Genomic DNA, 17,831 nt, shown 5'->3' on the forward strand with positions numbered 1-17,831 from the left:
ACACATACACATACACGCATACACATAGAAGACTGAGAAGACTCGCTTATAGATTCCTTAAGCAAATTCCAAAGACGCGTCGTTAAAATTTTCGGCACTAAAAACACAGACGGATTAGTGAGTAGCAGAAAGCAGGATCAGGAGTTGAACACGCTACGTTTGGGCCATAAAAATTGTTGGCTGACACACACACACACACACACACACACACCCACGCATACACCTGAAATAATGGCAAAACAATAAAATGGCTGGCAGAGCGAGAAAAAGAGAAAGGAAGAGCAAGATGGGGAATAGCTGCTGATGTTGGCCAAAAAGTTGTTAGCTGGAAATTTCAATGGGCAACATAAATGGACAAAATGTAAATGAAATGCTTTTAAAATGAAATTTACTGCTCAACTCAATACTGAAACGACACCAACTGCTCCATTGTTGTGCCTTTTAGCCAAGAAGATGACCGGCCATTTGTAACGGCACTTAAACGCAAATGAAATTAAGCGCAAAATGTGCCAGTTGCCAGTTGCCAGTTGCCAGTTGTGAGTTTGCCAGTTGCCATTTTGCCATTTGGTCTTTGCACAGCTGCCGTGTAATTGAAATATGCGCCTGGGCGCTTCATCAAATGTAACCAGAGTTATACTATCTATGCCACTCACACACACACACACACACACTCTCAAACACATATATGTGGTTGGTTATTCATCAACTTTCACTTGGCTCATTCAAAATGCAACATGCACTCAGCAAGTTGAGCAAGTTCGTATGTTGGTTTTTCATTTGCACAAAGTCAAGCACAACAAAATCACTCACAAAAATATGCCACAAGTAAACACACACATACACACACACACACATGCACGAATATCTCTGTGTACGTGTATTATTTATGGCTGTTGCAAGTTAAGTGAATTTGTCAAATATGCTTGACTAACTCTTGAAAAAGTTCTGAGTTGAATTTAGTTGTCAGTTCTTGTACCTGCAACTTGTGGCATTCACTTTTGATTTGATTAGCAAGTTCTTATTTGATTTACGAGTGTCCTAAGGGTCCTTAGAGTCGTTAGTCTTTAGTCGTTAGTCCTTACGAATTTATAAGCATTTAAGAAATCTTCAATCAATTTGCTTGCATCAATAAAAATTCATAATTAATTGTGTGCAAATGGGAAAAGTAATTGCATTTGCCCACACGAAAGGATATCATTAATGGCATACCTCAAGAGTTCTGGACATCCTCTCTGAACACAACTCTTTACACCCTTATGAACAATTCACGCTCGGCAACCAAGAAAAGCGCAATGCAAAGGAAAAGTTTAGCGGGCAATGGAAAAATGAAGCTGTTCAAAACTGATGAAAAAACTACTCCTAACAATATCTTTTCTTTGCTCAGCGATTGTGAGTGCAGCCTGTCCGCACAGTTTTTTCTAGTCATGCCATTACTCGATACCCTTTAAAAATTAGTCAATAAAGTGTATAACATGCAATATTGAAATTATAAGATATATTACGAATTGTATTTTAATTATTATTTCATGAATTTTTATCGAGAAAAAGAGTTAAAATTATTTAAATATTTAAAATAACTCCTTTTTGAGATTATTGGGCTCAATATAGCAATATTTCTCAAATCAAAAACCTCTTAATGTTTAGCTATGAGCTGATGCACTAAAATATACCCTTAAATTATTTCGATTTTAAATGTTATTCTAAATGTTGATTTGTAATACTAAAAAGTCAATTGTGAAATTTGATATTTTTATTACATTAATAAAAATCTATTTTATATTGGCTTTGCTTTTATACGACTAATCATAGTTACAAATTAATAAGTGAATGTGAAAAAATATTCAAAAATATTCTACCTAATTTATATTATATTTTATTCGCTTCAGAGTGTAGGGTATCACTTGATCGACTATATTTAACTTAAAGAACTATTCTTGGTGCTTCATTTCTTTTTTCGTGTTCTCTATTCGCCGTAGCTGTTGCTGTTTCTATTTTGCCTGGCACTTGCCGTCCGCACTTGTATTGGCGCCATCCTTTTTCTGGTTTGCCTCCTTTTTGCGGCCGCTCATTCATTCATTCATTCGTTATGGCCGCGCTGCAACAAAGCGTGAATTACCGCCATTTTGTGCACTTTGAACGCCATGTTGCCGTTTTTATCGTCCTCTCATCGCTTGCAGGGCTTTCAGCAATATAATTGCCTGGTGCCAAAGCAAGCGCCAGTCTCTTCGCCATCCTTCGAGCAGTATCCTTTTGCCTGCATCTTGCTGCAACGTCTTATTGAAACTGATAATTGATTTATGTACTTATTTATGCTCATTTATAATTAATTAATACGCTTAGCAGCGAGCGTCGCATAATGCAATTTAATGCTGAACATTTTAAAATGCAAGCGCATAAATCAGTGAGCGCTCTGTGGCCGTTATTTGATTTGAATTTAATGTGCTGCAATAAATAAAAATTAATGCAAAAAGAATTTGTTTATTGATAATTCGCATAGCCACAGCATGCAAATGCAATGACCACTCCAATATGCATGCATTTTAAATATTAACTAAATATGCGGTCGGCCAAACAGCAATAAAATGGACAATAACGAATTCTGCCAAAGTACTAACAACACAACCAACAACCAGCAACCAACACCCGACAGCCGACAACCGACAACCAACAACCGACAATCGACAACCGACAGCAGCAGCAAGAGCCACAAGAGCTGCAGCAAAAATGTACGAGTACTCATCAAATTTTCATTATTCATAATTAACAAACCGCAATCGCAGTCGCAGCCAAAGCACCAACAGAACGACAACCAAAACGAAACGAAACAAAACAAAATGAGAAACGAAAATCGAGAAACGAAACAAAACCGCCGAAATCCAATTATTGCTATGCTCTGCGGATACGGATGTGATTAAAATGCCAGCCAGTGTGACCAAATTTAACAAATTTTCACAATTTTAAACATATTTATAAACGTTTTCCTTTTGCGTTTGTATATTTCACTTAGTTTTTGGGAATTAATTGAAATGCAAGCAAAACACATGCATAAAATATTTTTATACGATATATTTACTATTGGTAATATTTAACATTTTATGAATATATTAAAATAATAACTATTGTTTTAAATTCTAAATATCTCTAATTATTATAAGATTATAGTTATATTGCGTTTATTTAATTTATTGTCAAAATGTTTGATAATTTATAATTTTTGCATACCCGAGATCTAATTCTAATTTTAGTTTTTTCTTTACAATTCATTATTTATATTTAATTTTATTATCATTTTAAATCTCTAACTTAATTTTTATACTTTGACTTTTTTGTTTTTAGTCGTGCATAAATAAATAAATAAATAAATAAATAAATAAATAAATAAAAATGCAAAAGTTTAATTTTCACTAAATTGAATTGAATTGGCATTTTTTGAAAAGTGCTTTAACCATTTTCCCAAAGAGCTTTTGACTTGACGACATTATATTTAAAGTACACTTAACACATAATAGGATTTGAAATGTTGTACATATTTTGTATTGTTATTTTTCTTACATTCCTTTTAATTTTTTCCCTTTTTTATTAGTTTCTCCAATAGAATCATTTAAAAAATGTACAGTTCATGAAAGACCCGAACTTCCTTAAAACATAAAATGATTTTGGTCTCTAAAAGCCCCTTAATTAAGTAACTGATTAATCGATAATGACTTAGATTAACCGCAGTTTTCATCTACAGCTTGCGGGCTTTGACTTTATCCGGTTGTTAATGCAGTCGAAATGTAAAGGAACAATCAGTTGCAAATACATTTGCCGTAACTCTGCTGCAACATGCGGTCAGCTGAGCCGGACATGAAACAGTAGACAGACCGACACATAGACAGACTGTTATCAGAGGCCGCAGTTATGGCCCTATTGTTCGATGTTGGCCAATGTTGGAGCTCATAAACTTCCATTACCAAGGCACATACAGAAATCCATTTGTTTGTTGCTACTTTCGTATGTACATTTGTGTGTGTATCGCTATGTGTGTGTGTGTGTGTGTGTGTGTGTGTGTGTGTGGGTGTGTATAGATTGTGGAGCATGTGGGCATTGTCATAACGCGAATGTTATGTTTGTTTTTGTTGTTGTTGTTGGTTTTTGCCATGGCATGTATATGAAAATTAAAATTGTTGACAATTGTCAGTTTTTTTTCTCTTATTTTGCTGCTGTTGTTGTTGTGCATGTTGTTGTCATTGTGTTGTCAGTATTGTTACCGCCGTTGTTGCATGCAGCTGAGTTTGTTGTTACTCTTGTTGCTGTTGTTGTCGCCAATGCCACACGCAACTAACCGCATTTTGATTGCTATGCATTCGCCCGAATCGTGCTCCACGCCAAATTGAATGCATTTTCCGTGCGGCGGATTCAAAAAAAAAAGAAAAAAAGGCAAAAAAAAAAAATGAATGTCGCCTGCATGGCATGTGTGGTGCTGTGGCTGCTGCTGTTGCGGGTGCTATTGGTGGTGCCACACGCATTCATTTCAGACTCAGGCTGCAACTCTGACGGTTTTCTCGGTTAGTTCATTTGCGTGTCTTTTTCTTGATTTCCTCGTTTCCTTCCTCTGCACTCGCTCCTAAAATTTATTCTGAACATGTTTCAATCTATCATAATATTAATTCTATTTACGCTTAAGCCACTCTGTAAGTATGTACAGGTAAATAGGTGTTCAGGTGTGCAGTTATTCAGCCAATCATTGACGGGCAAATAACGTGCAGTTGCTTCAATTTGAAAATTATATGAAATTAGCAAAGACGCCGCATGAAATTAACACAAAAACATGTTTAATTCAATATAAATGTTTGGTTGAATATGATTGGCTGAGAGATACCCAGCTCTTTGTGATAAAAACACATTTCTATAGCTTATTTATTTATTTATTATCTATTTATTTAGTGTTTACTAAGAACAATTGATTAAAATTTAAGTTAAACTATGAAAAATATATGGAATTTAAATTTAAAACTTAAATGAAAAAAAAACCAAATTAAATTTTAATAGTCTAAAAGTGTTTTTAAATCCTTATACTGCTTCACTCAATAATATTTATGATATTTTCAGAAAACTGAACAAAAATGCATAACTAATTCCGATCTAAATTCTTTTCTTTATTTATTTAAGCACTCGTAATCAAACTAACAATGATCTGTTAGCTATAAATAATAATAATAAATAATTCAATTTTATTTATTCTGCTGCCTTTTACTATTCATTTTTGATATAGTTCATAATAACCTGTGCAAACAATTTGTGCAGGGTATATTAAATAGCAATTCTGTGGCTTTTGTATACAAACATACATATGAATCATTGTGTGCCCGCGTGAGTTCCTACGTGATTTATGTCGTCTGGTCAACAGCCACCCCCTTTCGCACCGCTCCACCTCCACCCTCAAACCCAATCCCATGCCCGCTCATTATACATTTTTAGGCATAGGCATTGCCCAATGAATGTTGCATTTGTGTACTCGTCGATTCCATTCTGGTACAATATTTTGATAACACAGGACGTGCCAGGGGCTGCATTGCGGTTGGACAATCAAAATATGTGCATGCATTTGGTTTTGCGGTGCTACTTGTTTTTGTCCCAAAACATGGAATCATTTATGTAATTCCCACTTAAATTATTTAGTGCCAAAATAGTAAACCAAGGCCAATCCCTGTCCAATTCAATTGAACTGCATACTTAGTTATTGAAGCGTTAAGAAAACGGAATCAAGCGTAATTAAATTCTAAACTTGTTACTTCAAGCATATATTCGAACTCGTGCTCGGAAATTTAAGGAAAAACCAAAGCGCCGCTGGGCGTTGCCTGTTTTCGATGTGCTTTCATTTGTTGCAGTGACCACAGCAGGAACTTAGTTTTTTTATAACTAAATTGAAGACTAAAGTGCTTGAAAATTGCATTTATTTATTTATTTATGCTCGACTTAAGCAGTCGCAAAGAAAAACTACTAAGTATAAAGATTAAGCTAAGAATTAAAAATAAAATAAATATTAAATATAAATTATGAACTGTAAATACAAAATTGAAATTTGAATAAGATCTGGGGTGTACAAAAATTATAAATGATCACAAACCCAAAAAAACGCAATCAGATTAATAAAAATTAGTGTTGGTAATTTTATAATTTAAAATATTAATAAATTATTTTTTTTTATTTCTTTTGATTCCAGTTTAAGATCTGGTACGCAAAATATAATTGAATATTCAGTGTGTGAAAAAGGAATACTGTTTTCATGCTTGCAATTCCCGCTGGGCTGACGAATGAAAGCTGTCGGTCGACGAGACGCGATGGTTAGCTAGGAGTACGACAAGATACGTCTAGGCTACGCGAGAGAAAGAGAGAGCTCTCTTAAGTTCATTAAGCCACAGAATATAACATAATTATTCACTTACAATTTGCGCAGCGACGCCTTGGTTTCAGCTTGTTTATGTGTGGCGTATACGTAATTTTGTTTAGATGGTACACAGCGTTACCTTTGACACAGACTAGTGGTTGGGCAGAGAGAAGAAGAAGAAGAAGAGAGAAGAGAGATGGGAGAGTGTGCATCATTTTGGCTTTAAGGGCGTCGCATTTGGCAAAGTCAATAACAGTTTCAACAAAGTCAACAGACAGACTGCTAATGCCATTAGAACAGCTCAATCCGCCCGGAAAAGGCGCACAGCATGAGCTTGGAAAGAAATAGAGATAGAATAAGACTCTACTAGAGAGAGAGGCAGAGAGAGGGAGAGGGAGCTAAAACAAAGAGGAATCTGTAGAGACGCTGGCTTGTTAAACCGCAACTCATTGCTGTTGCAAAATAAAACCAACATTGGCTCAGGACCCAACGCAGGCCCATAAATTCCAACATTTGCCAATAAGTTGAAAGGCTAAAGTTTTACATTGGTAACCGAAAAATATGCAAAGCAGTCATAATTTTACTTTGCAACGAAATATTTTTGTATAAAATTGTTAGCAAACAAACTTTTTTATGCTTCAACTAATTTCAATCAGCTAACAAAAATGTGCTGCGCCTCTATCCACAATCCCTGGCAATCTCGCAATCCCCGTTCCCGCTTGAAGCCCCAAAAACACACGCAAAACTTTTGTCAATAATGCCGACGCCGTCGTCGACGCCTTAAACCTAAACCTAAACCCAAAACCAAACCCAAACCCCAACCTAAAATCCAAACCGATTGCTTTCGCTGCCAGAGTGCCAGTGTCAAGACAAAGGTACAAACACAAAGAGCACAAGCTAGAAATGATCCATGCACCTGCCGAGGCAGCTCCACCTTCCACCCTCCACCCTCCACCTGCTCCTTCAGCTTCGGCTGCTGCTTGGCAGAGTTTATTAAGTTGGGTGTCACCTTTTTGTTGTCGTCGTCGTCGTCGTTGTCGGCGTTGTGAACTTCTCAGCACATTGCAGCCCCTGGCCATTTTACTTGTATAGTAGTATGTTTGCAACTTTGTCTGCTTGTTTTTGTTGTCACTTCATCAGCACGTTGCCTGCCTGCGCTTGGGGCACAAATACTCACAGATACTTCCAGATAGATACTTCGTAGAACAAGTATTCCCAATTTCAGGCAATGTCAAGTTTCTATCGCCTCGCACTTTGATATTCTTCTGACCAATTTGCATAATTGTCAATTGCCATCAATAAAATGTTTATTAAAAAGTTTCTTACGCACTTGCCCGTTCCTCACCTGTGGCTCTTCTTGGAAATTATTTGCTCATCATGTGTGCTTTTTCACTTAAGTAATTTCATCCCCAAGACTGTATGTAAATGTGTGTGTATAATAATGCCAAATCTTTGAAACTTCTGCGAGGTTCTGCTAACTCATTAATTAACTTTGCCATCCATTGTTTGCGAATGCTATTTATTCTTGGCTTATCACTGAGCCCAAAGTGCCCGTTGTGCACAACAAAATTTGCCTGGCCCAGGCCCAAAAAGAAAACAATACAAAGCACGAGACGGAGATGAAGATGGAAGAGAATGGGAGCAATGAGTCGAAATCGCAAAGTTTTAATGAGCAAATGCAGGTAAGTCCACCTTCTAATTAACATTTAACGAAAATTCATTTAACTTTGTACATATTATATAACATTAACAGATAATACATTCATTAGATCAAACTTAATGTAGTGCTATAATCACATACACGTATACCCACATTCCATAGATCAATCCCTTTACCTCATTATGACCTTACTCCTGAGTGTACTCATTAGACAGTTTTTGCGTTCAGAAAGCGCCATCTGTGTGCGACGATGGTAAACTAAATATAACAAAAGGAGCATGCCTTTGCTACAAAAGCTCTAGTGTACCATAGTGTTATCTAAAGCTTTTATCCAAGGAAAAGATAATGATAAAATACAGTACATTATTAAAGCTTTTACAGCAATTCCTGTGATTTATAAAAATTGTGTGTACATTTAATACCAAATTTATTGAAGCTAATTCATTCCCAAATGCACAGCTTTTAGTTGGAATATCTTTCGTACAAGAAAGCTCAGGGGAATTTATTCGAGCTAATAAATAAAATATGCTGAGCTTTGCGAAAAAAATAACGTTTCTTCAAGCAAAATTATTTGAAATAAATTATTTATAGAATTTCTGCAGTAATCTTCCTATAATATATCGAAATTATCGATTCAAGCGCAATCAGAAATATTAGATTAGCTTAGAAAGCTCTATGTTGAATCTGTTAACAGAGTGGCAACGTCACCAAGCAGAAGCATCTGCTCTGCAAGGCTGCAAAGCTATCATGTGTTTGTGTCTGTGTCTGTGTCTGTGTTTGTGTATACATATGCGAGTGAGCGTGTGTATGTGTGGGTGAGAGATTGTACTCGAATTGCTCTCTTGGCACGCATTTGACTTCACATCGAATTGAATTTCAGTGCGTTCGCGAACAGCCTTACAAAACGTTGTGCCACAATCGGAAGCGGATGAGCGACTAATCCACAAAGTGGTTGTGAAGTGAAGCAAAGTGAGAGAGAAGGGAGAAAATAAAGGAAAACAGTGACAAACCAAAAAAAATGTTAGCATACTTTTTCGAGTTGTTGTCGATGGTCAAGCGTTAGTAATGCCGTTGGCGAATCGAATAATTATTTAATGAATTCACAAATTCAACAATAACGTGCAAAAATGTGACCCAATTCTAAGCGCGATTGTTGGGCGGAAAAAATAACAAAAACAACAACTCGTATTACTCAAATTGTAAATGCATTTGCAATCCGATGAATTCGCTGTGACATGCGACGATAGCCATTAAATTATAATAAATATTCAGAGTTTTCATTTCTCTGCTGAACGTCAAGTGCTCAAGTTGTGCATTTTATAACATTCTAGTGAATAGTACGACAATTAAATCGGATCATACATATGTACATATATATGTACATATATATCGAGCAGCAGCCCCAAAAAGTTTCCTTTTACTTGCTGCTCTTTTAACCAGCAGCACAGCTGATTGTCAACGACGCTCCAAAAAGAGAGACAATTAGAGAGAGAGAGAGAGAGAGAGTAGCTCAGCTTTCAGCGAACATGTTGGCTTGTTTGGTTTGAGCCAACGCCACCTGCACCACCATAACCACCCTCAAGCCGTATTGCCTGCTGGCTAACGTAACGAGTTTCGAGACACGCACGCCAACAACAACAACAGCAACAACAAAAAGAAGAGGAAGCAGAACAACGACAGAGTTCACGTCCACATCCACTTCCACGTAATATAGCCATAATCAAAGGTAGCCCTAGCCGTTGCCGTTGCCGTTGCCGTTGCCCAGGTCAACAGCTCGGGGGTGCACGCACGTGTGTGTCTGTGGTAAGTAAGTGCATAAATCGTATCATCTCGATGGTACTTGCTACTTGCCACTTGCCAACTTTTACAGGCCAGCGAATGAGCGAATAATGAAATATTTATACGTTTCGGGTTGGCATCTCTGGCCCCACGTTCATCACTTTATATAGCTGTAAAGGGTACAGATCTGTCACAGTCTTTGACAAAGATACGACTACAATTTCCACTTTGCACATTAAAACAACCAGTCGACTGTCTTAAAACCCAGTTGCCAGGCATAATATATATCAATGATGGATATTATTGCATTAATTTCCTGGATACCTTTGTTATTATTCGTGTAAATTAAAAAGAAAATCATTATTGCTGATACATACACTGAAAAAAAGACCAACTTCTAAAATCAAGAACATTCATTACAAGTTTTTTGTTGAAAGCAGCAGGTGCCGGTTCGAAACCCACTGGTAACAAGGTAGAAAAACATTTAAAATTATGAAAGACAAAATAAAGAGTACATAAATCAAAATTAAAACAATATCAAAATAATATAAATTTAAAAAGTTTTGAAATCTTTTTATTTTTTGACTTCAATTTTAAGAAAATTTATTCTTATATTATAAAAAGAACATTTATTCTTAAAATATGAACTTGGTCTTATTCCAAATGTTCTTAATGTGTTTCTCATTTTAAGAATTTTATGTTCTCGACGCATTTTTTAGACCAAAGTTCTTAGTTTTGAGACCAAAATCTTGATTTTAGAACATTTTTTATATCAGTGTATGGAATAACACCTGTTTTTCTCCAAAAATAATATTATACTGAGACACTCAAACAAATTGAGGGGATCTGTTTTCATGCTCAATACGATGGGGTATGGTGAGGGTAGTGAAAGTGCTGTGCCCATACGGCAGTCAAACTCATCCCCATATCAACACCTCTGCCAAACATACATATCCATACTCAAATGTACATATATGTATTTATGTAAGTATGTCGGCACTTGTGTTGTTCTTGTATTATTCATTACTTCGCCAGCTGCAACCACACTTTAAGCATCAACAGAACACTTCAAATGTGTTTTCAGTCATTTGTATTATAACATTTTCCGGTTGCATATTTATTTTCGTTTTAATTGAAAACATATGCATGTGCATACGTATGTATTAGCGTCTGCACATCGATATTCTTCTAAATATAATTATAATACATATTTTCGATCAGAGCATTTCGGCTAGATAAATGGTCGCCCAGAGCAAAGTAATCAATTCATTGCCTAAACTACTTCTAGTATTTTTAAGTAATGTGCTAGACTTTATGTCTAAAAATATACTTACTTTTTTAAAAGACATCTTATAGTCATATCAAGCTGTTTTAAATTTCAATAGCTATACACAAATTAAAATTTTGAATAAGACTTATTTAATTTATTCACCTTGTATCTTCTAAAAGAAATTTGCTTTATTAACGTTTTAGTTTTAAATTTCAAATTGAATAGAATGTAATTTTCTGTTTTCCTATAATACCAATTTGAAACTTTTTCTTTTGTCTAGTGCTCTTAGTTTACGTTAAATAAATAAATAGCCTGATTTTAATCATTAATAATTATTAATTACGCCAAAGTCATAAATAATCAGAGCGTATTAAATTGTGAACCGATGCAATATAAACGCGTTGGGTGTGAAAAGTCAATAGGTCGAATCGGTAACCGTAATGTTTAAGTTGTACTGGTGTTTCCTGTTGCTGTGGCAATAATATTTTCTACATCCTTGCATTCCAATTTGACATCTGCCACGAGCTGTGACTTGCCAATAAAAAACAGAATCAACTTTCAAAGGGGTCAAGGATTAAATATATAAGGATTTTTATATATATATATAAGAGCATTAGATTGTGATGTAGTTCACTCTATATGCTAAATCTTCTCAATATATGTGGTTTTTTTTCTCAAATCAAGAGCAACCGCTCAAACTGTGCATCAACATCTGCTTAGATGATAGGCTTAATCCGACAGCGGCTTATGTGGACCTCCAAGTATTAACAGCAGCTTGTGTTTATGAAACCTTAATTCAAATTGCATATTTATAGTAATCGTCGTAAGAAATATAGAAAAAATAGAAAATATTTTATTACTTAATATTATTGCTAATCCTCAAAATATTTGGTAAAATATCTGTTATATTTTTTTATAATTTTTTGCTTTAAATATTTATAAAAAATTCATTAGTAAACTGTTTATTAATTGTTTCTTAGAAAATATGAAGCTCTCAGACAACATGGCGACGCCGATTGAGGAAAAACTCGATCAAAACTTAAAGGTATGATAAATTAAAAAGGATTTGCTTAGGATATTATTAATCATCCTATAAATTATACTTTATTCAACAGGTGCGTTCTGGCATGGTACACGTTAGCGATGGCAAAAGCAGACCAGAACCACTCAGACTTAACTTAACAATGGAATTGCTGACCTTGCAAAAGTTGGAAATTGTTACGCCAACAAGCTCACAGCACAATGGACCGCCGATGGAATCCAAGGTATGTTAATTGACTTGTTGTTCTTCATTAAGAATATTTACTAAGAATACCCGTACTACTTCAAACAACTTGTGAATATCTCAGGAGCGTATGGTACAAATCACAAGACAAAAACAGGGTGGCCTTGGCCTGAGCATAAAGGGTGGGGCTGAGCATAAATTGCCCATATTAATATCGCGTATCTACAAGGATCAGGCGGCTGACATAACCGGTCAACTGTTTGTGGGAGATGCCATTATAAAGGTGAATGGGGAATATATAACAGCTTGTCCCCACGACGATGCAGTCAACATTCTGCGCAATGCCGGCGACATTGTTGTCCTCACAGTTAAACATTACCGTGCCGCAACACCCTTCCTGCAGAAGCAATGTGAGTTGAATTGAGTTGAGCTGTGGCATATTACGTATAACGAATTCAATTTACATCAATCATGTTTGCAGTAACAAAAGATACACCTGACTCGGACAACGATGTCACTTGTGCCGAGCTGAAAGCCGACGAAGGATACAAGTCATCCGTAAATAGCGGCACCATAAGTCGCAGCTGCAGTCGGCCAATGTCAATTTGCTCGGAGCCTGAGAAACGCTGGACTGATGTGGTGGCAGGTAAAGCATACAACAAGTGGCAATTGCGAAATGCAGCCCACTCAAGTCCTTCACTGAGCTATTTTTCAACTCTCTAGTGCCTCTAATGATGGCCTATGTCACACGTTACATCTACGGAACGGACAAGTTACGTCCAAATGCATTCGAGGTGCGTGGCTTGAACGGTGTCACCACCGGGGTCATACACTGTGATGAGCTGGCGATACTCAGTCAGTGGTTAAAACTAATAACTGACAATGTTGTGGGCCTTACACATCTGCAGGTGAGTTGAAACCTTCCTAACATATCACTGCAAATATGCCTATTTTAATTAATTACGAGTAACATAAAAATAATATTATTACCTATTGCATTTCATTTTCTGCAGATGAAACTTTACAACCGCAATTTTGCAGTTGGTGAACGCATTGAGTACATGGGTTGGGTCAACGAGGGAGTTATCAATAACAATATCTCATGGCAGAGCTATAAGCCCCGATTTTTATTGCTCAAAGGCACTGAAGTAATGCTATTCGAAACGCCTCCAGTAAGTTGAAACTAAGTATTAAATCAGTAAATTATTTTCCATCTTCAAGCTATATATATTTAATACTTCTGAAAGAGCTTAAAAGTTTACAATTTTTGAGAGGGAAAAGTAAACATATATTTATATACATAGACAATTTGTTAAATTATAGATATCAAATGCAATGGATTTTTTTAAATTGCTTTTATCTGTATACCCGTTACATAAAAAATATTTTAAAGGGTATATTGTGTTCGTTGGAGTGTATGTAACAGGGAGAAGGAAGCATATCCTATCCATATATATATTCTTGAACAGCATCAACAGCCGAGTCGATATAGCCATGTCCGTCTGTGTGAGCGCCTAGATCTCACAGATTGTAAGAAATATAGCAACCAAATTTGGCACACAGATTTTTATAGACCCCACACAGGTCAAAATTGCTTAAAATTGTTGACACGCCCCCTTCCACCCCCACAAATTGCGAAAAACTACCACAGCCTTAGTTTGCTAATACGTTTTGTATGGTAACTATCTAGTATTTATTAATATTATCTATTATCTCACTTAACCGCATCAAGATCGGACAAGTAGAACGGCAGTAATAGCTTACCAAAGTTTTTTAAAACTAAGGCAGTACAAGCACCCAAAAGTATGCTGTAGTTTTTATTAGATATTAATTTCTTTAAAGTACTTAAATAGGTATTTCAATAGGTATCGGGTATTCTTTGGTCGGGATCTCGCCTATAGCCTTTACCATTTGTTTTTTTTTAGTACGCAAATAATTTATTTGATGTAAGTTGCCTGGAACTTAAAGCAAACAAGTAAAGAAGTAACAAAAGCAAAACAATCTCATTATATTATGTCAAACAAAACAGCAAAATTATAAATTAAATATTAAGACTACTTGGAATTTCTTTCTACAATTTATTTATTTACTTAACCTTTAAGTCATTTTTTTGCATGTTTGTATCTTTTATTTAAGTAGTCAGCTTTATTATGAATTTAATTGGATATGATGGCATTTTCAGTCGGCTTTGTCATGTCGCTCCCTGTGTTCATTTGCCTAAACTTGTTCAAAGCAACTGCGCTCCATGCTGTGCTAATTTTATGTGTCAAGATACAACTCTTTGCACACCGCACACTCCTACTCAACTCACACACACACACACACACACACACACAGATTATACACAACCATACAGAGATGTGTACGAAAAATTGTACTTTTGCTCTAATGAGCAGGCTTTGCATGGTAAATGCAACCGGCATGAAATGTTGGCCCACGGCTTACAGGATGATTCCACATAGTTGGTCTCCACTCACCTTTCTCTCTTTATCATTGCCAATTGCTTCTAGCAGTGGTGCCATTGCAGGCAGATTTGAGCACTTAGAGTATGCTTTAAAATAATATTAACAGATTAAACTAGAGTGTCAGTTGTCAGTTGATAGTTGAAAGTTGTCACTGGCTCAATAAGGCGTAATATATTCTCTTCTCGTTGCAGCTGAATGTGGCAGGTATTACCAAGGCTCTGGTGGTGTATAAAGTATATCAAACCATGTTTCGCATTGTCAAGGAATCGGAGACCGTGGATAGCCGACAGCATTGCTTTCTGTTACAAAGTTCTGGACACGAGCCACGTTATTTGAGCGTGGAAACCCGCCAAGAGCTGCTGCGCATTGAGAACAGCTGGAATGCGGCAATTGTGACCAGTGTTATCAAATTGGGCGTAAGTACACACACATATATACACTGACAAAAAATACCGACTTCTAAATTGTCTTTCATTCTTCTTAAATATTTTTTTCTTAAAAAAAGACAATTTTAAGACCATATTACCAATTCTAAGAATATAAACCTAAAAAATTTAAGTTCTTAATACAAGAACAATAATCTTAAATTGTTGAAAAGTATAAATATATCATACTTTATTGTAAGACAATAGCGCTCTGATTGTAGTCGCCACTTTAAAAGGAAAAAACACAGTAAAAATAACATTTATAAAATTTTCCAAACCAGAATTAAATGTTTATATATCAAACAAAAAAATTATAAATTTAGAAAAAAAAATTGTTTTTAACCTAAATTATAACATTTGTTTTTATAACAAGAGCTTGGTATTATTTGAAATGTTCTTTAAACCAAGATGTTTTTTCTTAACCTACGAATTTTCTGTTCTCGATGCATTTTTTACACCAAAGGTCTTAGTTTTGAGACTTAAATCTTAATTTTAAAACATTTTTTCCATTAGTGTACATATGTCGAGCTGGCTCATGACCTCCATCTCATATATACATCGACACATGTTACTTCCCTTCATGTACTCGTACCTGTGCCCTCACTTGTTTATAATTTCGCATGCTTGTTTGTAATTAGCGGACCAGACTTGGGTCGCTATGCAAACTCCGATTACCGTGATTGCCAATTGCTCGTTTATTTATAAACAAACCTCCAAACCTGCCTTAAACCAAAGGTCATGGCTGCTGACCTCAAGGTAAATCGATAAGCAGAGTCAAAGACTACAGTTTAAAAAGCCAAATGTTGAACTGAAATACAAATATAATCAGCTGACAGAAGCAGATGTGTGAAATATGCAACAGGCTTTTCAGCTGACCTGTTCTCATCTTAAATCAAACTATAATTTCAACTAGAAGTATTAAAGTACGAGTATTTACCACATTTTCAAAGAATGTCCATTAAAAGTTCAAAGACAAAGTTTTATTAGACTGTACAAGCAAAAAAGGACATAAGCGTTGCGGTAATTTATTTAATGTTGCAAGTGTACTTTCCACACATAACATATATATACACACACACACCACATACACATGCTCACAGTTTTTGTGAGCTGTGGAAAAGTCAGAGCAAAGGCAATGACCGACATAAGCGACGCAACAGAAAGAAAGCAATTTTGGCCTGGCCAGAATCGATACGAATTTCGTGTGCAATTTCAAACACTTGGACGGGACAGACACCAAGAGACTATTGAACCTTTATATTAGCTATTTTATTTTTTGGCTATTACAAACAGCTAGATATTCGTATTGATATTGAAAGCGTGTCAGCTTGAAAAAACAACAGCATGCCCTTTGTTCTATGGGGCGTATACGTAATGCATTTAAAGTCGATTTCAATCAAACAAAGTGTGCAAGCTATACATAAGTAAATACACTTAATAAATATCTATCATATATTTACATATTTATCTATCCATCTATATATAAATAGCGCAAGACCTTTGCCGTTTCGCATCATGGCAAAAGTGGCGGGTTGACACTTGACTGGCAGGCAGGCTTCTCACTGACAGAGGGCGCCGATTCAACCGTGGTCTGGCAGTATAAGTTTTCCCAGCTGCGCGGCTCCAGTGACGATGGCAAATCAAAGTTGAAGCTACATTTTCAGGACAACGAGACGCGGGCAATTGAGACAAAGGCAAGTGGCAAAGTTGATAAATTTGTAATTGGTTTACCCCATTCAAAGTATTTGCAGCTAAAGCATATCATAACATTTCTCTCTTTTTATTATTTTTACATTCCCTTCCTTTAGGAATTAGAGTGCCAGGTCCTGCAGAGTTTGCTATTTTGTATGCATGCCTTTCTCACCGCCAAAGTTGCTTCAGTGGATCCGGCATTCTTGAGTTCAATACAACAGACCTAAGCTTTATCGCTGGCTTTCGATAGCACTCTGTCGATAATTTGAGAATCAAAAATTGTATAGGCTAAATAACTAAAATTTTGTATTTCTAAAATACAATAAATATTTCTAGACTTAAGAAACAAGTTGCAAGTAAGCCAGTTATAGATACATATTTACTATGCGAATATTTGTATGAAATTGCAGTAACAATTAGTTGAATTTGAGTTAAATTTGATATAAAAAATTATAAAAAATATTAAAAAGGTAGAACGATTGATATACTTAAAGTGAAATCTCTTGGTGCAACACAGTAAACTTAAGCGTGCTCTAGGCTCCTTTCCTATATCGAATACTTAGTTTAAACTTGTAACCAATTGAGTATAGCTTATATATATTGAAACATTAACAATTAGCAATTAGAATAATATTTATATTTATTATTAAATTTGGGCTTTACGCAATTACTTATCACTAACGAAAGTTGCAACAACAACAACTGATTAAACTGTTTAATCGAATTGAGTGAAAACTCGAGCTATTTTGGTCAACTAAAACATTATAAATGAATGGAAACCATGTGCATTATAGTGAAAATTTAATTTTCAATTCTAATGAATATGCATATGAAAATGCTATTGTTATTACTAATAACTAGATATTTATTCTACAAATATTGCGCTTTTTAAATTTTATTCAATCAAATGAAAGCAATTATTTATTTATTCATTTTTCGGTATGT

General features: G+C 35.5%; 1 protein-coding gene across 2 annotated transcripts; it reads left to right on the forward strand.

Annotated features, from left to right (window-relative positions):
• The first annotated feature begins 8,829 nt into the window (after positions 1-8,829).
• Positions 8,830-17,415, forward strand: LOC117785332 (gamma-1-syntrophin). Of its 2 annotated transcripts, XM_034623287.1 has the most exons (11): positions 8,830-9,050; positions 9,474-9,833; positions 12,060-12,124; positions 12,195-12,344; positions 12,429-12,714; positions 12,786-12,950; positions 13,028-13,212; positions 13,318-13,476; positions 14,961-15,185; positions 16,685-16,888; positions 17,003-17,415. In XM_034623287.1, the coding sequence occupies exons 3-11, from the start codon at positions 12,065-12,067 to the stop codon at positions 17,111-17,113; spliced, it is 1,545 nt and encodes a 514-aa protein (XP_034479178.1). In that variant the 5' UTR covers positions 8,830-9,050; positions 9,474-9,833; positions 12,060-12,064; the 3' UTR covers positions 17,114-17,415. The 2 variants fall into 2 exon arrangements, with proteins under 2 accessions (XP_034479178.1, XP_034479177.1); XM_034623286.1 differs by having other exon boundaries at positions 8,830-9,833.
• Positions 17,416-17,831: the final 416 nt, after the last annotated feature.

This window comes from Drosophila innubila (assembly GCF_004354385.1).
Source record: "Drosophila innubila isolate TH190305 chromosome 2R unlocalized genomic scaffold, UK_Dinn_1.0 1_C_2R, whole genome shotgun sequence".
NCBI classification, from domain to species: Eukaryota; Metazoa; Arthropoda; class Insecta; order Diptera; family Drosophilidae; genus Drosophila; species Drosophila innubila.

What these genes read in the sequence shown, in the direction of transcription:
- LOC117785332 (XM_034623286.1), top strand. Translation starts at nt 12,065, where the DNA reads ATGAAGCTCTCAGACAACATGGCGACGCCGATTGAGGAAAAACTCGAT. An exon ending in ACCCTTCCTGCAGAAGCAAT is followed by an intron (nt 12,715 to 12,785) that starts GTGAGTTGAATT and finishes TCATGTTTGCAG; the next exon opens with TAACAAAAGATACACCTGAC. An exon ending in CCAGTGTTATCAAATTGGGC is followed by an intron (nt 15,186 to 16,684) that starts GTAAGTACACAC and finishes ATATATAAATAG; the next exon opens with CGCAAGACCTTTGCCGTTTC.